The sequence below is a fragment of the Patella vulgata genome, chromosome 4 (assembly GCF_932274485.2).
Source record: "Patella vulgata chromosome 4, xgPatVulg1.2, whole genome shotgun sequence".
NCBI lineage: Eukaryota > Metazoa > Mollusca > Gastropoda > Patellidae > Patella > Patella vulgata.
Window position 1 is genome coordinate 2,238,081 of NC_065882.2, and position 27,560 is coordinate 2,265,640.

General features: G+C 38.0%; 1 protein-coding gene across 2 annotated transcripts; it reads right to left on the minus strand.

Annotated features, from left to right (window-relative positions):
- Positions 1-349: 349 nt before the first annotated feature.
- Positions 350-26,460, minus strand: LOC126819702 (uncharacterized). Of its 2 annotated transcripts, XM_050547899.2 has the most exons (8): positions 24,896-26,460; positions 13,947-14,014; positions 12,500-12,547; positions 9,875-11,076; positions 8,851-8,955; positions 8,006-8,088; positions 6,448-6,526; positions 350-472 (listed from the first exon to the last, which is right to left on the minus strand). In XM_050547899.2, the coding sequence occupies exons 1-8, from the start codon at positions 24,949-24,951 to the stop codon at positions 419-421; spliced, it is 1,695 nt and encodes a 564-aa protein (XP_050403856.1). In that variant the 5' UTR covers positions 24,952-26,460; the 3' UTR covers positions 350-418. The 2 variants fall into 2 exon arrangements, with proteins under 2 accessions (XP_050403856.1, XP_050403857.1); XM_050547900.2 differs by lacking the exon at positions 6,448-6,526 and having other exon boundaries at positions 24,896-26,455.
- Positions 26,461-27,560: the final 1,100 nt, after the last annotated feature.

A 27,560-nucleotide genomic window follows, 5' to 3' on the forward strand; every position in this document is an offset into this window, starting at 1 on the left:
TCAGAGGTCATCCGAGCGGCTTTTGATTAACCAATCAGCATTGATGTTTCTAGTGGATACCCACAGTTCCGTGCACCTCACACCAAAAGCTTGCCTTAAAAGACCTTTTTATTGGCTAATCCATCACATCATCCAGAACGCAGGTTATATAACAACTCTTCCAGATCCTAGTGTAGTACAAACAAGTAAAACGAAATACTGAACTATAAAAAAAACCGAAAGGAAATAGGATCTGTGTTTTAACCAGATTGTTAGTAAACTATTTAAAACCTAATCAGTTTTCTTGGTTGATCGCGTCGTGGACTTTAAATTTCTAGAGAATCTTTGGTTCATAATATAAAAAAAAGATAAATTTAATGACCATATTTTCTTTAAAAATTGAATCAATAAATTAACATCATTATTTACAAAGTGAATGTCATTTTTCTACAGTGGTTTCTTGAACGGTCCGCTGACTACTGGGCCTAGCACTCTGAAATATAAGGTAAAAGACAATTAGATTTGAACATCAATACAACTGGTCTAACTTCCAAACACTCAAACAAGGCAAACCGGGTCTCGATCATTTTGTCTCTGTAAAAGTGATGACATGAAATGAAATAGGGTTTAACGTCCTACTGTTCTGCTCCTACAGTGGGCTAATGAAGACGGGCATACGCCATACAGTGTGCTATGAGGGGAATTTTGCCCGGGCAGCGGCACTATGGCCTACTCTTATATCCAATTCCAACTGCCAAGGGATCTTTTACGCGCATTCCAATGTATAAACGGGACCTGTAAAAGTGGTGGCGACATCTTTGTTAAAATACTGGAATTACGGTAGACTAGAAACAAATTATAGAAGCAAAATTTTCTTACAAGAGAGAGAGCTGGGGAGAGAGAGCTGGGGAGAGAGAGTGGGGGTGGTAACGTCCAATCGACACAAACTGACTCATTTCGGGACTAACATTTGGTTCAATTTTATTCCAATAACTCGCTTGCGCGTATCGGTCTTTAGCTGTGGTAGGAAACCGGAGAGCCTGGAGAAAACCCACCAGGTTGGATGGACACTTGCGAACCTACCCCTTGTCATGTACGAGTGGGGAATCGAAACCACGCCAGTTGACTCAATGACCGACCTTATGATACCTTGGAAACCTAGCCCTCCTATTTTGGGGGTTTTTTGGGGTTTTTTTTTTTACAGCAGTAAGAGTCAAAATGATCGAGATTCATTTTGTAGTTCACCGCTTGTGGTTCGGAAGTTAAACTAAACGACTTCAATACCATATAAGAATAAAGGGGGCGTAGTTTGGCATGACTGGATAACCACCTGCTCTAAATGACGTCAGACATGTTCTTACGTCACGACGTCTACATAATATTCTCCCATACAAGTCTCGCTATCCAGGGGAAGATAACGCTGTTTGGGAGAATGGGAAATTTATTTTAATAAACAAGTCTGAAAAACAGTGAGTAGGAGAGATTCTGACGTATTTGAGCCGGTTATCCAGTCTAAGTTTGTCACAACAAGTATAAAAGAAACAAACCATACGATAAGGCCAAAAATAAAAAATACATGTGTTTACGTTTACCCGACCGACCCAATTTTTCTCAGCCGAAATCGTTGACTCTAAACGTATTGTTTCTCATTTATCAGTCTCATAAACGCCGGGAAATAGACAATACAAACCTCATGTAACAAAATATAAACAAAAAATTTTTCCGACCAACCGACAGACCTATTTTTGGGACCAAATAACCGTAAACACAGGTATTATGTTTTTCTTGCCCTAATTTAAAAGATGTAGATAAAGAGTTGGTCGTTCTCGCTATACATAGCAGTTTAAAAATAGATAATGCAAAATGATATTGAAAATGTCATTCAAATTCCTTTATTTTGAGCGAAGTTATCATTATTTGTAGTATTGACAAGATGTGTGCATTGATCGTAACTGGAATAGTGGTAATTCGAGTTTTAGCCCCGCTTCTCCATTTTTAAATTAAATTATTAAATGGCCGAACAATCTACTTAAAATCGGAGCCATTCGATTGCATCTAGAGTTGATTATGGTCGGGATAAGTTAGAGCGAGAGAGAGATGGGGTTTAACGTCCACTCGACACAAACTAGGTAATTTCGGGACTAACACATGGTTCAATTTTATTACAATAATCCGCTTGCGCATAGGGGTCTTTAGCAGTGGGAGAAAACCGCAGGTCCCGGAGAAAACCCACAAGGTTGGACAGGCGACCCTACTCCTTGTCACGTACAACCGGGGAATCGAAATCCCGCCAGTTAACTCAATGACAGACCGTATAATACAGCCCGCGTGCTAACCATTCAGCCCCCCCCCCCCGGATAAGTTAATTGATGTCTAATTCAAGGCCGAAAGAAAGACCTGCAATAGGCAGACTTAGTTCTTGTATAATGCCTGTTTAACAATATTGGTTTATCAATTTAATATACAGCTTATTTGAACAAACAGACACTTTTTTTCAAAAACAAATAACAACTGTTTGTGTAAACTCCATCTAGGAGAATAATAAATAACATCTCAAATAAAAATATAGATTTTTACAGAATTAATGATGTTTTGGTTTAATATATAAGCTAATTACAATAACCTACATTAAGACTATTTTTCAATATATAAAAAAAATTCTTTTTAATATAAATCAAGAAATAAATATGACACTATAAAATTAAATATTAGAAGTATACAATGAAATATTAAAACTATAAAATCAAATATTAGAAAAAAAAAAAAATATGAAATATTGTTTTAAATATTAAAAAGTTGTTAAAAGTACACCCTGTGTTAAAGATTCCATTAGAAATAAACCAGCGTACAATATGAAATCGCACTGGCCTTTTTTTATTATTTGGGGGGGGGGGGGGTCTTAATACGATTATTCAATTATTTTTTTTTCATATTTTATTTTTGTTTTGCATCACTTCATTTTTTGATGGCGACAGTCATTAAACATGGAGGTACACGGTGTTACGTTGACTTACGAAAACATGGACACTACCGCAGTTGATAACGTTCTTTGAGTTAACGGGGGTGCTCGATTGGCAGGCCGGTATGGACAGAATTGCAACCGAGTTACTCTGACTTCAGTCCTGTCACAGTTCTGTCAGTCCCCACAACGGAGGTGGTGAGCGTAGAATCATGACGTAATTAAACACAGCGAATATGCTAGCTGTTGGTTTGGTTAATAATTATATTCTCGTCCTGTAGTCGGCGCATGCGTTGTAGTCAGAACTCCACCTTTTCATTCGAATGTCACTACTTTGGGGATTGAGAGAATTAAATTTCCGAACACAGTGATCCGCAGTGAAGATTCGCCAGGCCGTTACAATCACTGATAGCATCGGTGCGGGTTAATTACCTCACAATATTTACTTTTTTCCTTCAGCAAATTAAATTCTAGAACTTTTTTTATTTTGAACTATTATAAAAAAATAAATAAAGGTGTTTGAAGTATATTCCTATTTAGTGTAAATGGGTATATTAGATGAGTAAAGGGCACCATTCTGCCCGGACCAGTTTACGTTACTACGTCTAAATGTAAACAATGCACGACACCGCTTAATGTGACGTCACACGTAGAAGACATAAATGAACTTATAAAGGTCAGGCATCGTCTTCGGAGCTTTTTTTATTAGACGGCTTTCGCAATAACTCTGTGAAACAGACTGGTAGTTTAAGGTATATTACGATAAAGGGAGAAAACTCCTGTATTGCTCGTTACATTTTGCAAATCTAAAACCTTTCGATTGAATATCGCCTTCGTCATTGTGAGATGTGGTCAATATTTATTTCTCTGATTACGTACGCAATGCCCCCTTACCACTCGACTACGGAACTATTTAAAACAAACTGGTTAAAATACAGATCTATATTTCGTTTCGTTTTATTATACTTTCGACGGTCTGTGCCACATGAACAGTTGTAGTGGGGGTCACGTCAGGGGCCCTACGAGCTTCTTTGATCCTATGACGTCAGATATTTGATTAACCAATGCGTTGGTGTTTCTAGTTGAATACCCACAGTTCCGTGCATCGCACACCAATAACTCGCTGCAATAGACCGTTTCATTGGCTAACCCCTCACATCAACCAAAAGCGGGTTATATAACAACTCTTCCAGATCTTTGTGTAGTAACGACAAGTAAAACGAAATTTTGAATTATAAAAAACTGAAACGAAATAGGATCTGCCTTTTAATCAGATTGTATTTAAAGATAAATCTTAGGTGACTGGCTAACCCTAACCCCTGCGTGACTAATTTTACAAGTCGTATGCTCAGACGAGGAATACCCGTAGACAATGCAAACGTAAACGATCCCTTCAGAAAAGCGGCAAACCGAGGAAAGTACTCCTCCCTAGCATAAAACTTTAATTTTAAGATGGTGTTAATACCATGGTGTGTATTATGGGAATTCTGAAACTTAACTGGGTTATAAAAAAAACTTGCCATCATAGGTCTATTAGTGCGACAACAATGAGTTAACATTACAATATAAAACCCACAATAGAATCTAGTAGGATTCAAAATTGGGAAATTAGTAATCTATATTAAGAGGGTTTGTTTTTTAAAATGTAAAATTAGTCCATCGGTGCATGTGTTAATTAATTCGTTGGCTGAAATTGTTGTTTCGTGAGGCCATTATATCGACGTAACCTTGTTCCGATAAGCTATTGACAGCAGTATTTAATATCAATTTATGTTTAGCCTACCGTCTCACGAAATTCTAGGCCTATGCATAGGATAAGTATGATCAGTGGGGTCAGATCTAAATATTAAGGCTACCTGCAGATTTCCTCGTGGTCACGAGATGTAAACGGGTTAGGGCACGTGATTGTGGGTTAAGGGTAGGTAGGGTTCACGCTAACCCTGTTTACATCTCCTAACCTTGACGAAATCTGCAAGTGGCCTTAATATTTAGATCTAACCATGATCAGTGTTAAGACTAGTTGACGGAACATGTTCCTGGATAAAGACTGTCTTATCGATTAGGACCTTGGTAAAGGTTTAGCTGTCATCCCACTTCCTTGGATACAGTTATTCAATTAATACTTTAATAATTCGGGATCTTTAAAATTGTGTGTTAGACAGTCATATTCCCTTATAAGATCAGTCAGTGAAATTAGATTGAAAACCATTTGAGAAAAACAAATTAAACAGCAAACACGTGCCCTCGCTCACATTAAGACGTACGATCTATCGCCATAAATTGAGATGCACCAGCAGCCCATGCCGGGAAGCAACAACACCACCACTTGTTAACTCAGGCGTCAGTCTCCTAGGCTTAAATGGTGGCGATGGTCTATAACTTCGGCTGTGTTCACCATAAAAATGAAAATAATATATAGAAATCTAGCAGTGTAGGGATTAAGGCGGCTGTCTCCTAGTTTAAATCGTGGCTGTGTTCAGCTTAAAAATGAAAATAATATCTAGAAATCTAACAGTTTAGGGATTCGGGTGTCAGGCTCCTAGTGGTGATGTTTGTCTGTAACTAGCATTTGAAGGATTCTAATCGGTGATCACCTTAGGGAATGACAGATGAATGGCGCAGCACCTTCACACAGCAACTTAGAGGATTATAAATCGAAGAACTGTCGTGATGAGACGAACAGCTGTTCCGTCTACGGTTGGGACCAGTAGTTTTAAGGACTTTGACAACATTCTGTTTCAGGCCAGACGGGCGGGGTTAGCTCGGGTTTTCCAAAATGGCGAACATGGTGAGGGGAGAGGAAACGCTGACACAAAAGGTACTTGGGTAGTTCTCGTTCCCGTTCCCAGAGGAATCTGGTTAAAACACAGATCCTATTTCGTTTCGTTTTTATAGTTCAAAATTTCGTTTTACTTGTCTTTACTACACTTGGATCTGGAAGACTTGTTATTTAACTCGTGTTCTGAATGGTGTCAGGGATAAGCCAATGAAACGGTCTGTTACGGCGAGCTTTAGGCGTGTTTTTCACGGAACTGTGGGTAATCCACTAGTAACATCAATGCTGATTGGTTAATCAAATGTCTGACGTCAAAAGTGTCATAAGTCGGTCTTTTGACCCCTGACGTGACCTATCGCTATAACTTGTCAGATATTCATGTAGTGTAGGCCATGGAAAGTATAAAAAACGAAACGAAATATAGATCTGTATTTGAATCAGATTGGTTCCCAGAGAAGACACTTTCGGAAATATTGGAAACCGATGTCCTGGATCAATTCCCTTTGACTTATATCCACTGAATTCTGGTATATTAATTTTCTTTTGTCATCTTTCCAGTTGGACAGAGCAACGACTTTGGTCCCCCACGATCCTGGCTTAACTCATAATTTTAGTTTTCTAGTAAATGTTTAATATAAAATAAAAAAAGGATAAAGTTTTCACTAGTGAGGCTAAATCTACACTACAAATAGTAACGGTGAAGTGCTCTATTCTAATTGACTGAACGGCTTACAAGTTGTGCAGATTTTCTCCTAGGTTCAGCTGTTTTGGGTGCCACAGATCCGAATAAACATAATTTGACTCGAGGTGTCCTACAACATAGTCTGTATATTATTTCAAGAAAGCACAGGAAATAAAAATTGTTTAACGTCTTACATAGCCAGGACGCAGACCAATAAATATGTGCATATAAAGGACTTTATTATAGTACAAGAGAAATGAAATGAAATGGGGTTAAACGTCCTACTGTTCTGCTCCGACTGGGCTAATGAAGACGGGAAAACGCCATACAGTGTGCTATGAGGGAAATTTTGCGCGGACAGCAACGCTACTGCCTACTCTTATATCGAATTTCAACTGCCACGGGATCTTTTACGTACACGCCAACGTGTACACCGGACCTCGGTTTTTCGCCCCATCCGGACGACTAGATAGCTGCCCTATTCAAGCCCACCGTCCTGCACTACTGACAAGAGGAAACTATGCTGGAATATCCCGATGAACTTCCTCGACCAACACCGGGAGCGAACTAGAGGCCTCCAGGCTAGCGAGCCAGCGCCTTGCTCGCTTCGACATCGTGGCTCCAAAGGGGAAATGAAATGGGGTTTAATATCCTACGTTTTCTACACCTACCGGGATAATAAATGAGGGCACACACCACGCAGTGTGGACTCGGTGACCTACACGTTCGATACCGGTGGTGGTCGAGAAAGTTCCTTGAAACTTGCCAGCGTGAATCTACCTTGTGGTGCCAGACGTAGGGCATAGTGAGGAAATATGTCTTATCGTTCTGATGTGACGATAAATTCCGTATAGGCATTGGCAGTTTGAAAATATAATAAAAGAAGCTGGAAACTCCGTTGGTGCTGAAGAATAGGACGTAAAAACACATTTCATTTCATAAATGTTGGAGCAATTTGAAGACAGACGGAGTAGCAATACAATGTGGTGTACGCCTACAACCAGTTTGAAACAGGAAGTAGCTGCTACAACCAACATCACACTTGGCAAACATCTGCAGACTCCAGTACCCTACATCTAGGCTCGGCTGTATGAACAAATCCGCCGATGGAACTACTTTCAACTTCTTGGATTACAAATGGCGTCGCCCATGAAGACGCCTGTGAAGAGTGTTTTATCATACAAAATTTTCAACGTCTGAAGCTGTTTTCTTTCAAGTTTATCCGATTTTCTTTAAAGAAAGGACAATTTTTGCAATGAAAACTCTACACACTCTTCGAACAACGCAATTTTGAGAACTTATTTCTAAAATTATTCCTGTTAATTAAACCGGGAGCCGCATCGCAATTGTATAGGTGTAGGGACATATCGCTTACCGTCATACAGCCTGGGCTATATGTAGGGTACCGAAGTTTGCCGAGGTTTACCCGGCTATCCAAGCATATACACCTGTATTTAAGCAATATCACACCTGAAAAAAACCCTGATGTCCTGTTACAACGCTAATAATATACATGCACAAACATTTATAAGAACCGCGTGCCGTTCTACTTGCTGTTCTATACCCAGAGTTTATTTACGATATAAAAGTACTGACTTATAAAACTTACCTATCTGCGGATCCTGATCTACGATTTAATGGTCTATCTACATAAAATCGAGGTGTACATATTCTATACGTCTCCGATCCATCCTGAAATACAGTTGACATATAATATACATAAAATGATGATGATGATGAGGATGTAAGATGATGGTCGTGGTGATGATGTTGATGATGATGGTGGTGGTGATGATGATGATGATGATGATGATGATGATGATGGTGATGATGATGATGATGATGGTGGGGGTGGGGGTGGTGGTGGTGGTGATGATGACTTCAGTTGTCGAAGTCGTGGCCGTTAGTAATGGGGAATGGGGTAAGACATGCTAACTCTGTTTTTATTACAGCATATTTATAATGCGCCATTTCAAGGGACCCCGTTTCTCATTTATTTGGGAAGTTAACAAATGTTATGATGATGATGCAAATACAGTGACATCCAGCACAACGACCACCTCTCAGTTATTTGCGAAGTCTAAAAATATAACAAATTGTGTTGCAGGCCAACCCTTAGGTTCTTGTAAGAACAATTGTTAAACTTGTTAAGTAGTTATCGTCCGGTGGTTAGGTACTATCTAGTGTACAGATTTTAAATGAATTTTTAGAACAGTATTATCTGGAACCTTCTAAGACTGTGTCGAGGGATCAAGAATCTTTACACGGCGTCTATTCAAAGCCTTCTTACAAAGATTTGAAATTGATCTAAGAACAGTACAATGTGGTGAATTCCTAAACTATTTCTAAGCAAGATCTTCAACCATTATACTATAGCTTCGTAGATCTAAAAGTTTACAAGTAGTCGAACTAAGACACTTTGGTTAATTTGTACAGCTTGTCGTTTTAACTTACCGCTAAATGCGTTAATTGTCCAAGAACTCTTTTGTTGCTTTGTTCCCGAGCTCTCTGTAATGGCGATCTTAAGTAATGAGGGCGAAACGCTGGAGGTCCTATATGCTGAAAATAACGTAAAACACTGTATGTTCAATTTCATATAGGATGCTTGAATATTAAATTGTCCACGTCTTAACATACTCAAATTGATTGTTTAACTAACATTTAATTAAAGGGACATTATGGAATATTAGATTAAGGGCTGACAGTTCTCGCTATAATAGTTTAAAAAATAGACAATGAAAAGAGAATAGTTGGAAAATTTCAGTCAAATTATTTCACTCTGGGCCAAGGAATCGGCGATATAATTTTAGGCTAACCTCGATTATCATTACTGCCGTTGTTAAGATAATAAACAAAGTCTCGATTATTCATTTTTACGGTAACCGCACCCAGCACAAAAGGTATTTAAATCTACTACATATCGCAGGTATCCGGTGGAATCGAGAGTTGATTATGGTCTGGATCAGTTAATTAATGTCTAATTAATACTTTAGATAAGATTTCAGGTCTAAAGAAAGATCTGCAATAGGCAGATTTAGCTCTTGCCTAAAATATGTTTTAAAACAGAAACAATGACATGAACTGAGGTTTAACATACAACTTTTCTTCACCGCTTGAGCTAATGAACACGGACGTACGCCAGACAGTTTGCTATGAAGGACTTCAAGGGATCGTTTCATTACACAACACAAGGTATTTACGGATATACAGAGAATCTCCTACGAGTCTTTAATTGCCAACAGTTTATCAAGAAATTAAGATATAAAATGAAATGTGGTTTTAACGTTCTACCTTTTGCTCTAAGTGGACTAATGACGCCCTGGGTGTGCTATGAGAAAGGAATCTGCCGTGACAGTGGGGTCACTTAGCCAACGTGGCTCCATAATGGATAGAAATTAAAATCTGAAATATTACTTCTAAACGGAAATCATGATTTTTATCAAATAATGGGAAAAAAGTATTTCCAGAAAATACCTACCTTATCTAATGCTTGGGATAGAGCTTCTATACCACTCATATCTGCATATTCTTCAGGATTACCACACCCTATCCTACCATAATAATCTTCCACGCTGTGTTTTGCATATCGTTCTTGCTGTTTCGTGTGAATATTCAGATCCACTGCCGGTAATAAATCCGTCATAGGAAAAAACGGTACAGATTGTCGCTCGTGATCGACTACCGAACCACGTCTGCTATCTACGTTTCTATGACTACCAGTCCTGTTCCCCGGTCTAGAGACAGTTTGTCTACTACTAGTCCTATTGGGCAAACTCTCGGTAACTAGATTCGAGACGTTAAGTTCTGGATTCGTTTTTGCAATGACTGAGGACGATCGATTCGAAATACCACCTGACGCATTTCCGTCCGCGACGGACAGATCTGTTGAGTTCGAGTCCTGTATACCCACACGGCTTAAAACCAGACTCTTGGGTCTTTGGTCCGTAGAAATGTTTGATTTGGTGGAAGACTGGGGTTGGCAACGTTTGATGTAATCAGTGACGAATGCCCGCGAGCTATTTATAATATCATTACGGTTAACGGCTGTATTAACGGGATGGTCACTCTGACCAAACGTTAATTTAGTAATCTTATTATTAACACCATTGTCTTTCTCTCGAACCCATTTAAAAGAAGATGGCGTCCTTTCTATGTGTGATTCTTCTTCCGCTACTCCCACGAGATCAAGCAGAGGAACCGGGGTGATGTCAGTTCCGGTGTCAGCATCATCGGTACCCGAGATCTTAGAACCGTATCCATCATCATTAACATCTTCGTCCTCGTCATCCACCTTATCTTTTTTATTCACAGTCACATTTTTGTGTTCTGTGGATTGTAAATGCTCAGTTGACTTCAGTTCTTGTTTGTTTAATGCGGGTTTTTGTACGGTGGCACAATTTACAGTCGCAGATTGATCGATAGTTACGGAGGGGTGAGCACTTTTACACTGTCTATACTTCTGTTTTGGCGGTTCACACCTTTTGTCCTTTGATGTCTCGACAGATTTTCCTGCCACCTTTTCCGGTGAATCTTTGTATAGTTTGTCTTCATCTACCTGTTGACTTTTCTTTGGGCGAAATCTCTCCGCTAAACTTTCATTTTCAAACATGGATACATTATCTATCTGACTGCATCTACCACTTGGTATATGTCTATACAGATCATCGTCGGTTGGTTTTCCTGAAAATATTGAAATATTTATTTTATTAAAATGCGGACATTGAAGTGGTGGGAGGCCGTTTCGAACATAGAGATTAGGGCCAAAGATATTAAATCCAAAGAGGTTAAAGCCACAGAGGTAAAGGCCACGCAGACATAAACCACATAGGTTAAGGCAATAGGGTTCAAAACCAGAGGTTAAGGACACAGAGGTTAATGTAAAAGGTCAAGACCACAGAGGCTAATGCCAACGGGGTCAAAACAACAGAGGTTAAAGTCTAAGAGGTTAACACCTGGCGCCTGTTTCACGAAATTTTAACTAAGATAAAATCCAGATTTTAGTAATTTGATTGGATAATATTAGATTGATTTTAGTGCTTAGTCAATCAAAATTGAAATATCTAATAAAATTTGGATTTTATCTTTAGTTAAGATTTCGAGAAACAGGGCCCAGGTTAAATGGGTGTTAGCTGGTAGTACGTGAAAATCCCACATTCCATGGAAGTAACCAGATGGATTACAGAGAGAGAGAGGGAGAGGGAGAGCGAGGGAGAGAGAGAGAGGAAGAGAGAGGGAGAGAGAGAGAGGGGAGAGAGAGAGAGGGAGAGAGAGAGATGGACTAACATATGGTTTAATTTTATTTCAATAATTCGCTTGCACATAGGGGTCTTTAGCAGTAGGAGGAAACCGGAGGACCCGGAGAAAACCCACGAGGCTGGACAGGCGACCCTACTCCTTGTCATGTACAACCGGAGAATCTAAACCACGCCAGTTGACTCAATGTCAGACTTTATGATACAGCGCGCACGGTGTTAACCATTTGGCCATACAACCCCCCCCCCCCCAGATGGATTAGAGATCCAAATTCTTGATAATTAATTATCACTGACAATGTCTGTTTGGAATATAATAGGTATTGTACTGTGACAAACATAAAGATGAAGCTCGATGTTTCGATAATACATGAATAAATGTCATTTACAATCTCATTAAAATACAGATCTATATTTCGTTTCGGTTCTTTTTTTATACTTTCGATGGCCTACATTACATGAAGATCTGACCGATTGTACTGGTAGGTCACCTCAGTGGTTATACGAGCGGTGTTTGACCCTATGGCGTCAGACATTGATTAAATCAATCAGCGTTGGCGTGTCTAGGGGTTTACCCACAGTTCCGTGCAGAGAATGCCCAGAACTCGCCGTAACAGACGGTTTCATTGGCTAATTCCTCACATCAAGTAGAACGCCTGTTATATAACAACACTTTCAGATCCTAATGTTGTGAAGACAAGTAAAACGAAATTTTTAACTATAAAAAACGAAATTAGATCTGTGTTTTAATCAGCTTGTGTCATTTAAAGTTGGGTAATGAACACAGAGGCCGCCGATATGTTATCAAATTATCAAGGTATATGATATTCAATAAATCTTCTTATACTTACTCTTTTTAAAACATCCTTCATTTTGCAATTTCATCCATGATGATATATCTGAAATGATATAATTGTAGAGTGCTATAATATAATCATATTTCCCATGTCGACACCCTATTAGCGCCATTTTGTGTTAAAGGTTAAACATACATTATGCAAGAGCTAAATGTGCCTATTGCAGGTCTTTCATTAGGCCTAAAATGTTATCTAAATTATTAATTAGACATTTATTAACATGACAAGAGAATAATCAAATCTCGAGGCCATCGGATGATAGAGATTTCAACTATAAATAATTTTACTGTTAAAAGTAGTGTAACATTAAGAAATTTTACATTCTCCTCATCTAAAGTTAAATATAAATTATTCAAAACTTATTGTATGCCCCTGTATGGGAGCCAACTATGGGATTTCTCACAAAAGTCATTAGAGAGTTTTTAATGTAGCCTGGAGAAAACAGGTAAGGAAAGTATTCAACATTTCCCCAAGAACCCACAATAGTTTATTGAATATATTATGTCAATTGAAACTCAGCTTCATAAACGTTTTATTAAGTTCTGTCATAGTATTATACATAGTAGTAATTTATGTCTTCATATATGTGGACTTACTGCGTTGTTGGGGGAGTCAGTCTACTATGTGCAATAATATCAATTACTTATCATATCATTATAATATAACAAAATACAATTTAGAACGTAAGTCATTGTTAAATATTGTAGATAAAATAGAATGTCACGATAAAAGTTCCTGGAAGGAAAATAAGATAATAGGAAATGCTATACGGGAATACATAGATTTAAGAGATTGTTCACCATCTGAATATATAAACTTAAATGAAATAATTAATCAACTCTGTATTCATTGAGAACTTGTATATATTTATATGTTTTTTGGGGGGTTTTTTTCATATTTATTGTACTTAGTGTACGAATAAAATTTATTATTATTAGAACGGTTCGGCAATTTAATGATTTAATTTAAAAATAGGGAAGCGAGGCTAAGCCTCGAATATACCAGTACCATGGTTGCGATAATAAACAAAAGATGCACACATGTGGCCAAAACTACAAACAGTGATAACTTGTCTCAGAATGAAGTAATTTGAATGAAATTGAAAATATATTAATTTTGCATCATCTAATTTTGAAATAATATAGTAAGAACGGCCTGATTTTTAACTAAATCTTACATAATGTATCTTAAGTTCGTATCACAAGTGAAACAATAATTTTGCCTGGTGTGGAAATAGAAGACGTTGAGCAAGTATTTAAGTATTTTGTCACTCAAGAGGTAATCATATCCCACCAGCACACCTGGAACCAAATCCAGGATATTATGTACCAGAGTCAAATGTCATAAAATCTCAACAAAGCGGAACGATATTTTGCTTCTGTGTGGATCACAATTAATTCTATAATCTCCGTATCCTTACAGTTTGATCCCCTGGACTTACCGAAGTCATCTTGGTAGGGTATTGGATCCCAGCCAATTATTGGATTACAGTATCTTTCTGCTTTTTTCCTGTTACAAAGAGAAAAGGTATAATATATTTACACGGTTTATTTCACAGCACAATGTGTATGATAATAAAGCGCCCATCTTATCTTTCCTAGGCCTTAACCACTGTGGCCTTAATCTCCGGGTCTTAACCCCTGTGGCCTTATCGTCTGTGATCTTAACCTTCGGTGCCGAAACCTTTGTAGCTTTAACCTTCATGATATTAACCTCTGTTTTGTGGCTTCGATTTGGCAAGTTTTTTTGGCAAAGCCTGTCTACAATATCCCCCTTGGTGGACATGGAAGTAAAACTCGAGGAACGAACCTATGTTGCCGAAACCTCTATCAACTTAACCTCTGTAGCCATAAACATACACCCGTCTTCATTAGCCCAGGTTAGGAGCAGAACAGTAGGACGTTAAACCCCATTTCATTTCATTTCATTTCATTTCTTAAACATACATTATGCAAGAGCTAAATCTGCCTATTGCTTGTCTTCCTTGTTATCTAAATTATTAATTAGACATTAATTAACTTATCCAGACCATAATCAACTCTAGATGGCATCGCTAGCCTGCGATATTTACTGTATTAGGATCCGATTTGCTGCTCAACTTCAATTCATGATTTAATCATGAAATGGATAATCGAGACTATGTATTTTATTTTTCCGACTTTACTAATGATGATCGAGGCTAGGCCGAAAATTCAATCGCTAAATTCTCGGTTCAGAGTGGATCAATTTGACTGAGATTTATCTAATCTCCCATAATGTAACTTTAACCTTCATGACATTAACCTCTGTTGCAATAATTTTTGTGTTTCTGGATCAAAGATCATAAACAGTGATTGAAAGTTGAGTAAATTTTTAACTTAGACTGAGTAAAAACTGGGGCCAGATCTTGACTGTTAAAAGTAAAAATAAATAAACAGACCGTGAGTTTGAATAAATTACAAAACTAACTTGTTTTATTGTGAGAAAAAATTGTGGGTCCGTAAGATTACCGCCGATGACAACAGACTAGTTTATATCTCGACATTAAAACCGCTACTTGAAACTGGATATACATTAAATCAATTTGCCTTCAATTACTTCTACATTAAACATTATTTACCTTGCTGTTCTCTAGGTATATTGTAAGTACGGTGTATGATTAAACACGTGTTGGGTCAGTAGGGGGCATTCTAGTGTGTTTATTAATATTATTCCCTGTCTTTCTTTAGTGATAAGAGAAATGAAATGAAATGAAATGGGGTTTAACGTCCTACTGTTCTGCTCCTAACCTGGGCTAATGAAGACGGGCATACGCCATACAGTGTGCTATGAGGGAAATTGTGCCCGGACAGCGGCACTACGGCCTACTCTTATATCGAATTCCAACTGCCAAGGGATCTTTTACGTGCACGCCAATGTGTACACGGGACCTCGGTTTTTCGTCCCATCCGAACGACTAGACAGCTTTCCTTGTCAGCCCCTCCGTCCTGCATCACTGACAAGGGAGAACCACGCCGGAAAATCTGGATGAACTTTCTCGGCCAATGCAGGGATCGAACACCCGACCTCCAGGCTAGCGAGCTAGCGTCTTACCCACTTAGCCACGTGATCCCCCTAGAGATAAGAGAGAGAGAAGAGAGAGAGAGAGGGGGGGAGAGGAGAGAGAGGGAGAGGGAGTGAGAGAGAAGGAGAGAGAGGGAGGGGGAGAGAGAGAGGGGAGAGAGAGAGAGAGAGGGAGAGGGAGAGGGGTAGAGAGAGAGAGAGATGGGGTTTAACGTTCACTTGACACAAACTTGGTCATTTTGGGACTAACATCTTTTAAAGCCCAAAACTGTTCAACTAGTCTCTTATGGTCAGCGCTCTTTTAGTTATCAAGCACCTGTTTTATGGAATAATCTACCATTTAGTTTAAGATGTTGTACATCTCTATATTCTTTTAAAAAAACAACTTAAAACACATTTATTTAATCAGGCTTTTAACTGACTCTGTATACAATCGTTAACATGTCCATAATCTTGTTGTTTATGTGTGATTTACATTGTCACTTTGTAAAGTGCCCTTGAACATGTTATATGAAAGGGTGCACTATAAATATGCTGTAATAATAATAATAATGGTTCAATTTTATTTCAATAATTCGCTTGCGCGTAGGGGTTTTTAGTAGTGGGAGGATATCGGAGGACCCGGAGAAATCCCATGAGGTTGGACAGGCGACACTGCTCCTTGGAATGTACAAGTAGGGAATCGCAACCATGCCACGTCAGGTACAAGTGGGGAATCGAAACAACGCCACGCCCCTTGACTCAATGACCCACCTTCTGATTCAACGCGCAGTCGTTAACTACCCCCCCCCCCCCTCCCCGGCACACACACACACACTTCCCTCTTTAGTGATAAGAACTAAAGGTGTAAACTAATTCGGAATTATAGATTTGTCTGCGATAAAACCCTAGGTAGAAGCGACCGTTAAGCCCCACGAATGAACCTGATTATAGAAATCAGGGTATTACACAGAGGGCAGTTTTGGACTTATTTAATTATTAATTTATTTTGTGTTTACTTTCCTGTTCTCTGGGTACATTGTGAGTAGTTGGTATGAGTTAACACATGTTGGGTCAGTAAAGGGATTCTAACGGGTTATTAAACATACATTATGCAAGAGCTAAATCTGCCTATTACAGGTCTTTCTTTGGGCTTGAGATGGTATCTAAATTATTAATTAGACATTAATTAACTTATCCAGACCATAATCAACTCTCGATGGCATCGGATTTCTCCTATATTAAAGTAGATTAGAACAGTTCAGCCATATTTTGATTTAAGCTAAAAATGGAGGAGCGAGACATAGTTTCGAACAACCAGTACGGTGGTTGGAATTATTGCACACGTCTTGTCAAACCTTCAAAGGCCAATATCTTCGCTCACAATTTGAATGAAATTTTCAAAATATTAATTTTACATTATCTATTTTTGAAATATTATAGCAAGAATGGCTAGCTCTTTATCTGAATCTTACATAATGTATCTTTAATATAAAACGTATTTTTCGATAGGCCACACAAATTTAAATTTTGACTATCGAGGTCTTGATAAATAATAATCACCTGAATCGCGTGAAAGATGTATAGTTTAAAAATTCACAACTTAAAACTTTGGACCTAAAAGCTTCTGAATAGAAAATGAAATGAAATGGGGTTTAACGTCCTACTGTTCTGCTCCTAAACTGGGCTAATGAAGACGGGAATACGCCATACAGTGTGCTATGAGGGAAATTTTGCCCGGGCAGAGGCGCTAAGGCCTACTCTTATATCGAATTCCAACTGCCAAGGGATCTTTTACGTGCACGCTAATATGCACACGGGACCTCGGGTTTCCGTACCATCCGAACGACTAGACAGCTGTGTCCTTGTCAGGCCCTCCGTCCTGCATCACTGACAAGGAGAAACCACTCTTCTGAATAGCTTAACTAAGTACTACTGTTTTAAATACGACTTTTTCCCGAAGAAATAAGAAAGACAATTTTTACAGGTGTTCCTGGAGAACAGAAAATGAAATTAGTGTTGATTTTGTGATAAGAACTAAAAGTCTAAATTGATTTTGGGATTATAGGTTGTCTGCGATATCGCCCTAGTTGGAAGTGGACGTTAAACCCGCGAACAAATGGGATTATAGAAATCAGGGTATTACACCGGGGGCAGTTTTTGGTCTTATTTGTTTATTAATATAAAAGGTATCTTTCTTTAGCGATAAGAAATAAAAGTCTAAATTGATTTGCCGATTACAAAAATCAGGGTATTACACAGAGAGAAGCATTAGCTGTATTTACTTTGTTACAGTGTGTAAATAATCTACTTGATTTCGATTCAAAAGTCAATATAACGAACAAATGTTAGATTCTATACATTGACGGTCTACACCTGGTAGATAGGTAATAGAAAACCAAGAAATTGAAAGCATTTATATATCGATCGAGAGAGAGAGAGAGAGAGAGAGAGAGAGAGAGATTTAACGTCCACTCGACACACACAAACAAGGTTATTTCGGGACTAACATTTGGTTTAATTCTATTTCAATGACAAACCTTGTGATTTCACGTGCACGCGTTAACCAATCGGCTACCCAACCCCAAAACGTCCTATACAACCAATGCGTCGATCCCTGCATTAGCCGAGGAAGTTCATCGGGATTTTCCGACTTAATTGGTTTCCCCTTGTCAGTGGTGCAGAAAGGAGGACCTGACCAGGACAGCTGTCTAGTCGTTCGGATGGGACGAAAAACCGAGGTCCCGTGTATACATTGGCGTGCACGTAAAAGTTCCCTTAGCAGTTGCAATTCGATATAAGAGTAGGCCATAGTGCCGCTGTCCGGGCAAACTTTCCCTCGTAGCACACTGTATGGCGTATGTCCGTTTTCATTAGCCCAGGTTAGGAGCAGAACGGTATGACGTTAAACCCCATTTCATTTCATCTCATAAACAACGAGAATATTTTGTAAAGCACTAGAAACAGTTTGTAGTGCTCATGCGCTTCTTGTCAATGGTGTGCATATTATTTGTTTAGGTGCAGCTAAGACGTGAGATTGGCAAAGTTCATAAGGGCTAATATGATCTAATTTATTGCTTTATCCAGTTACTAAACGATTCATAACAAACGTTATATCGACTACATATATATCGACGTCATTGGTATTATTAAACACAGTCATTTATAATAATAAAGATACATTATGTAAGATTTAGATAAAGAGCTAGCCATTCTTGTTATAATAGTTCGAAAAAAGATAATGTAAAATGAATAATTTGAAAATTTCATTCCAATTACTCTATTGCCAGCAAAGATATTAGCTTGAAGGTTTGACAAGACCTGCGCAATAATTTCAACCACCGTACTGGTTGTTCGAAGCTAAGTCTCATTCCTCCATTTTTAGCTTAAATCAAAATATGGCTGAACGGTTCTAATCTATTTAATATCGGAAAGAACCGATGCCATCGAGAGTTGATTATGGCCTGGATAAGTTAATTAATGTCTATTTAATACTTTAGATAACATGTCAGGCCTAAAGAAAGACCTGCAATAGGTAGATTTAGCTCTTGCATAATGTATGTTTAATATGATTATTACAATGACACCATTATTAGTGTGACGCCATAATGTATGTTTAAATAATATATAACGAGATTAAATCGTTTAAACGTTGTCCATGTATGTTTTATCTGCTTGAGTAATATCTATCTCTTAACAACCGATGCTTGTCATTTAATTATCAGGTGACGTGATTGTTCGCGTCAAATTTACCTGAGATATAAAAAGATTTATATATACAAAGAGATTAGCTTTATCTAATCTATTTAATATAATTACTGAAGGTTTACATTTTATATGGGTTGTCAGAGAGAGAGAGAGAGAGAGAGATAGAGAGAGAGAGAGAGAGAGAGAGAGAGAGAGAGATTTAACGTCCACTCGTCAAAAACTAGGTCATTTCGTGACTATCTCTATCTGTTAGTGGTTCGGGGACGGGGGCCTGACAAGGACAGCTGTCTGGTCGTTCGGATGGGACAAAAAACCGAGGTCCCGTGTAAACATTAGCGTGCACGTAAAAGAGCTCTTGGCAGTTGGAATTCGATATAAGAGTGGGCTATAGTGCCACTGCCCGGGCAAAATTTCCTGTGTATACATTAGCGTGCACGTAAAAGGTCACTTTTGGCAGTTGGAAGTCGATATAAGAGTGGACCATATGCCACTGCCCGGGCAAAAAGTTTTGTTAACAGAATGCATTGTTTATTCTGAGATTACTGTCTGATTCATCGTAAATTTTAAACGGATTTCTTCGATTATGAACAAACTACTTAACGTTGGTTATTATAAACTTACCTGTGTGTTTGTTATGAACTCCCGTTCGATAAAATCCATTGCACAACTAATTATAACAACGATGAAAACAAGTTCTCTCTTGAAAAATTGAAATATCACAAACTTTTCCCAGAGAAAAATACCAATATGGAAGATGGTTACGTCACTCTGCGGAAGATATCATTTCGTATTAGGGGTGACAGCATAGGAAATTCAAGTACAATTACGACAAGAATCCATGACCACTCGGACCAAAGATCACTCGGTTCAAGACCAGTCGGACCAAGTGATAGACCACTCAGCCCAAACAAATAGACTACTCGGACCATACAAAAAGACTATTCGGACCCAACAGAAAGACGACTCGGACCAATAATAAAATGTTGTTTTAATAAATTGATAATTGCGTTTGTTTTAATATAATTACTCGAACCAATAATAAAGTGTTATTTTAATAAATTGATAATTGTGTTTATTTTAATATGACTACTCGAACCAATAATAAAGTGTTATTTGAATAAATTGATAATTGTGTGTGTTTTAATATGACTACTCGAACTATTAATAACGTGTTGTTTGAATAAATTGATAATTGTACTCCAAATCGCAAAATATCGAGAACCACACTTGTAGTCACGTTTAAAAAGGGGCATATAAACGTCCGGTCTTCGTATTATTATGTGCTGTTTATATTAACGCATCAAGGGCGGATAACTTGAAAACGTGTCTCTCCCCCCCCCCCCCATATATAGTAACCCAGGGGTTAGTGGGGTAGAACGGAATGAAACCACTGGGGATACCGCGAATGTGGAAAAAGTAAAATTAGGCTATCAGACAAGAACAGTATACCCGTATATGTAGAGACTGTCAAAAGTCTGGACATACCGAGTCTCATTGCAAGAGTAAAGAAAAATTAGATTGATATTTTTTTTTGGCACCATTATTAATTAATTTTAAAACTAATCGTTGATTTATTTACGTACACATAAATTGAACCAAACAACTCTAAATATAAGAATTCCGTATAAGAATTATTTGCTTCTTTGTATTGTGATTTAATAATAAATAAATAGCATATTGTCTAGCCTTATAATATAATTTAATTGGTCCGACTGGTCTTGTTTTGGTCCGACTGGTCTTAGTCCGAGTAGTCTTTGGTCCGAGTGGTCTGGATACCTACGACAATTGGCATTGAGTTTGAGCGTTCGCACACATAACTACCCGCATTCCTGTATTTAGTTACCGTCTTTTACATTCTAGTAAAATCTCTGCAAATTTTATAGCTTTACTTTTTGAAATATTTTGTTCTAATTATTTGATTAGCGACTCGGATGGGATTATTTACTTTTGAACACGCATTCCGCACAAACACAACTATACATTCGTTTTACGGGCTTTATCACACTTCGGTCAAAACTGTCGAATCGAGAATTAATGTTCCGCTTCTTACGGGGTCATACGGGCTTAGTAGCATTATATACCCACCCGGGCACCCAATACGGCAATAGACACGCTGAGGGCTGCCGCAACACGCTTAAAGATGTTACTGAAGCGGTTATTATTCGATCGAAAGAATGCGTATAAAATTAAAAATACACTCAGAGAATTCGGAGGTAAGCTTCATGATCCTTGTTAAATTATTTATAACATAAAGAAGATAGGATATTTATAGTTTATTCATGACTTTATTTTTACGAGTATCCGTGCAATCAGTGATATTTTAATTGTGAAGAAAATTTGATAGACTGGCGATCAATGGTTTCCATATAAATCTCCTATGTAATTGCCTTCAATTGATATTTTTCGTCGCCCAAACCCATATACGATCAAAATGATCGCGCTGTCAAACTATCTTTCAATGTTAACCAACCCCCGCAACAGGTATATTGGATTCGACCAATACGTCACGAAGACATTGTTGACATCGACTCTGTCGAAATTACAAGTAAATTTTCAAATTTTTCAAGAGAGAAATTGTTCTCATCGTTGTGATAATTAGTTGTGCAATGGATTTTATCGAACGGGAGTTCATTACAAACACACAGGTGAGTTTATAATAACCAAAGTTAAGTAGTTTGTTCATAATCGAAGAAATCCGTTTAAAATTTACGATGAATCAGACAGTAGCTTGTGGGTTATGTATTTGTCTATGGCTGTATGTGTAATGTTGTGTGGGAGACTTTTGCTCGAGCAACCACGTTTTCGCCAATTGCTCTGCCAATGTGTACACTGGTAGATCACGATTATCGTAACATCAGAAAAACTCGATTATTCTTTCCATGCCAGGGATTCGAACCCGGGGGATTATATTCGAGACTTAGAGGCCTTAATTATATTTTGGTCATATAATGGAATTGCTGTCCAACGCCAATACACCCTCCCATGCAGTGATTAGGTGGCTAGTGCTGAATGATAAGGCCAGCTCAATTTTTCGTCATATATCACGAAATGTAAACCCTAACCCTAACCCTGGGCCTAATCCTAACCTACAATCTCGCCAACAATCAAGTGGCCTAACCTTATTTACATCTCAGCGACCTTGATAAAAAAAAATTGAGCTGGCCTTAACAAATAGATTTAGCCGTGATTGGGTTGTTTATATATATATATTTATTATAGAAGTGCTGTCCAACAATAATAATATCCTCCCAAGCAGAGATTAGGTGTCCAACAATAATATTCTCCCATGCAGAGATTAAGTTGGTTTAAGGTACAAACTTGATCAAGCGTAACACGACGAGTAGTGGGTACTAAAATGCTAATCAATTCATAATCGATAAGCAATCTATTATTACAGATTTTATGGGTATAGACTGTATTGCTATATCGATCTCTACTGTTAATGGGTACCGTTATCTTGTCGGTAAATATACTCTGTATTCAATGATTGTTGTTTTGATTGCTATATACACACCACTGAATTATATACATTTCTAACATGGGTCTGTATTCAATGATTGTTGTTTTGATTGTTTATATACACACCACTGAATTATATACATTTCTAACATGGGTCTGTATTCAATGATTGTTGTTTTGATTGTTTATAAACACACCACTGAATTATATACATTTCTAACATAGATCTGTATAAATGGGGGGTTGGGGTGGGTATCATTAGGTCTGTCATTGAGTCAGCTGGCGTGGTTTCGATTCTCCGGTTGTACGTGACAAGGAGTAGGGTCGCCTGTCCATCCGCGTGGGTTTTCTCAGGGTCCTTCAGTTTCCTCCCACTGCTAAAGACGCTCATGCGCAAGCGAATTATTGAAAAAAAAAATTAACCATGTGTTAGTCCCGAAATGACCTAGATTAAATCATGAAATGGATAATCGAGACTATGTTTTTATATTGTACCGACTTTAGTAATGACGATTGAGGCTAGGCCGAAAAATCCAATCACTATAAATTCTTGGTTCAGAGTGGATCATTTTGACTGAAATTTTCAGCATATTCTTTTTACATTAGCTAGTTTTTAACTTTTATAGTGAAAACAGCCAGCTCTTTATCTAATCTCCCATAATGTATCTTTAAAGGGACAATAACACTCTTGCTGGCTTGACAGCTCCATAAAATAAAAAAAATAGCCTTATTCTAAGTACTAGATGTGTTAGTGTCCTACCTGTTGTGTAAATTATCCATTAAATCCTATTTTACTTGTCCAGAGGGTTCGAAAATATTTTTAAATCCAAGTCACATTTGAAAAGGTTTACGTTATGCTTTTCAAATCATTTAGTTGAATTTTTCCAATTTTATAAATTAGGTGTGTTAAGATGAAATTTGTATCATCAATAAATTGGAATATTGTAAAATAGTACAATTTGTTGACCAGAATAAAGATTGGGACATACTATTCAGTTACAACAAGAGTGGTATTGGGTCTTTAATATTATAGTATAATCTTAGACTTTGAAAGAATGTTAGTTGAAACATATTTCGGTGATGATATACAACAGTATTTTAGTCTGTGTATTTCTAGTGCTATAAATTAAATACCATTAAAACATTTATTACTTCCGCATTGATAAGAGACCCGCGGTGGTACAGTGAGTAAGAAAATGAAATTAAATGGGGTTTAACGTCCTACTGTTCTGCTCCTATAAACTGGGCTAATGAAGACGGGCATACGCCATAGAGTGTGCTATGAGGGAAATTTTGCCCGGGTAGCGGCGCTACGGCCTACTCTTATATCGAATTCCAACTGCCAAGGAATCTTTTACGTGCACGCCAATTGGTACACGGGACCTCGGTTTTTCGTCCCATCCGAACGACTAGACAGCTGTCCTTGTCACAGTGAGTAAGAGAGAGGGCGATAGAGAAATGGTGTTTAATGTCCACTGGACACAAACTAGGCCATTTCGGTACTAACACGTGGTTCAATTTCATCTCAACAATTCGCTTGCGTGTAGGGGGTCTTTAGCAGTGGGGCGAAACCGGGGGGGCCCGGAGTAAACCCACCTACTTTTTGTCACATACACCGGGGAATCGAAAACACACCAGTTGACTCAATGAAAGACCTTATACCTCTCATAGTGTAAATATTTTCACATTTATCAAACAGCACAACTAATATATTTATTATCATTATGTAAAACATTTGTTCCGGATTTTATGCATGTTTGGTGTTGTTAAAAGGGCAAAATGTAAGAAAGGCCCCAGGCCTAATTTTCTACCCTTTTGAAATAAAGTGATTATTATTATTATTATTATTATTATTATGATACAGCGCGCACGTGCTAACCATCCAACCCCCTCCCCCAGGGAGTGGGACGTTGGCTCGCTAATCTGAAGGTCCCGTGTTCGATCCCTGTGTGGACCGAGTAATTTCCGATGTGGTTCCCCCTTGTCAGTGGTGCAGTGTGGGTGGTTGGCAAGGGACAACGTACAGTCGTTCGGAAGGGACGAAAACCACTGACAGAATCCTTGTTAGTTGGAATTCGCTGTCTTGGCAAAATTTCCCTCATAGTACACTGTATGGCGTATGCTCGTCTTCATTAGCCCAGATCGGAGCAAAACAGTAGGACATTAAACCCCATTTCATTTCAATTCCGTATTAATATTTACCTTGGTATTTCCTTCTTCTTTGATCCAGCAAACGGTTTATCGCCAAACCTGGCCATCTTGTAACTCACGTGCACCAATATATATACAACTGTTCTCTATACACGGCGGCCATTGTGTATAATCCTTTATGAAATAAACTTATTTGATTTTATATATGAATAGAATATAGATATACACTCACGCCTTGTCCACATACCGTGTAATGTCCTTCATATAAGCTCCACATAAAAATCCTTAATAATATTGATATACCGTATTCTTCACCGAATCATAATACACGTTCGCCAATGAATGGAAATGTTATTAAACATAGAAAATAATTCCAAACATCTACGAACCGTATTCACTATTTAAAACAAGATTAATGTACGCCCGGAACATCTTAAATGAATCGTATCATAATACACGATGGTGATTGAATGGAAATGTTATTAAACATAAAAAAAGAATCCCGAACATCTACGAACCGTATTCACTATCAATTATCGCCCTCGAACATCTCAAATGAATCGTACGATAATACACGTTGGTGCTTGAATGGAAATGTTATTAAACATAAAAAAGAATCTTGAACATCTACGATCCATATTCACTATTAAAAACCACATCAAGTCACGCTGTGGAACATATCAAGTGAATCGTACGAGATCAGAAATCATTCTTCAATTTCATCTGACGAGCGATTTAAACAAAATGGCTTATAAACTTCAAATCACAATAATAATCCGGCATCGGGTTTCGTCTGCTTCGTAATAGACGAGTGAGATTTATCAATAAATTTGAAATCCTGGTATTATCGATTAAGAAATCCATGAACTCTGTTCCCGCTGTTTGTGACTAGACAAGAAGCGATTTAACAACACGACTTATTAATTTGAAATCACAGTGTTAAGAGAGATTAAAAGATCTATATGAAAACATTTTAGTGCTTAAAGTTCACTAAACGTTCTTCCGTTTCGTCTCTTTGTTACTTGACAAGAGCGATCTAAGCACACGGTTTATGAATTTGAAATCACCGTGTTATCGAGATCAAAAAATCTAAGTAAAGTCCTTTATGAAAACAATTCAACGCGTACAGATTATTAGCCAACTAAAAGGTTCAATGGACGGCGTATGTTTATACGGCTGTGCACATGTTGTATTTCGTTAACTTCACAACACGCTTTATAAAATAAAATCACCGTGTTATCGAGATTAAGAAATCTAAGTGAAGTCTTTTATGAAAACGTAAAGTTTATCAATCAACTAAATAGTGCAATGGACGGCGTATATACGTCTATACACACGGTGTATTCCTTTAACTTCACGTCATTGTTTGTGTCTTTGACATTACCACACGGATCAAAAATTTCGTGAATTGTTGCAAAGACTAACCAGTCATGTTAGAACACATATTAAAAATCCACTAGATTTCATATTGTATAGTTGTTATATTTCCACCCGGTTTAAAAAAGTATCAGTAACTGTTCCAAAGAATAAAAAGTCATGTACAAGAATTAAACATGATAAGATTTTGTACAAGTCATGTTAAAACACATATTATAAATCCACTAGACCACTGTGGTCGTCGCTATTTCCATTGTAAGTGTGACATATAAATGTATCAAAGATCTAAATCTATTGTTGGAAATAATCGTTCTGCCCTAGTGCTTGTAGATCACAGGGGTTATGTGCTGTAAACCCAACGAGATTAAACGCTATACTACAGTTAATATTACGTTAATCCTGTCTAATCGCCGGATTAACTAAAGATTATGTAGTGGTGATCATTTAGTCGTAGATGTAATTGTGTAACTTGATATATTTTATTAATGTTTGACTTTAAAAGGCTGATAACATTTAGGTGTGATTGAGAGAGAGAGAGAGTGTGTGTGTGTGTGAGAGAGAGAGAGAGAGAGAGAGAGAGAGATGGGCTTTAACGCCCACTCGACACAACGTAAACCAGGTCATTTCGAGACTAACATATGGTTCAATTTTATTTCAATAATTCGCTTGCGTGCAGGAGTCTTTAGAAGTGGGATTAAAGCGGAGGAACCGGAGAAAACCCATGAGGTTAGACAGGCGATCCTACTCCTTGTCACGTACAACCGAGCAATCGAAACCACGTCAGTTGACTCAATGACAGACCTTATGATCCAACGCACACGTGCTAACCATTCAGCCATCTAACCACCCTAAATTTGGGTAAAATAATATATCTATATTTCAATAATTCGCTTGTGCGTCGGAGGGCCTGGCAAGGACAGCTGTCTAGTCGTTCGGATGGGACGACAAACCGAGGTCCCGTGTACACATTGGCGTGCACGTAAAAGATCCCTTGACAGTTGGAATTCGATATAAGAGTAGGCCGTAGTGCCGCTGGCCGGGCAAAATTTCCCTCATAGCACACTGTATGGCGTATGCCCGTCTTCATTAGCCCAGTTTTGAGCAGAACTGTAGAACGTTAAACCACATTTCATTTCCCTTGTGCGTATGGGTCTTTAGCTCCGTGTGTATGGGTGTGTGTATGTGGGTGGGTCGAGGCTGGACATACTTTACGACCATCTTTTGATATTTATAGACTTTTTTTTATAAAACATTGTACATCCATAAACGATCACCCCAATCTGATTATAATACAGATCTATATTTCGTTACGGTTTTTATACTTTCGATGGCCTACACT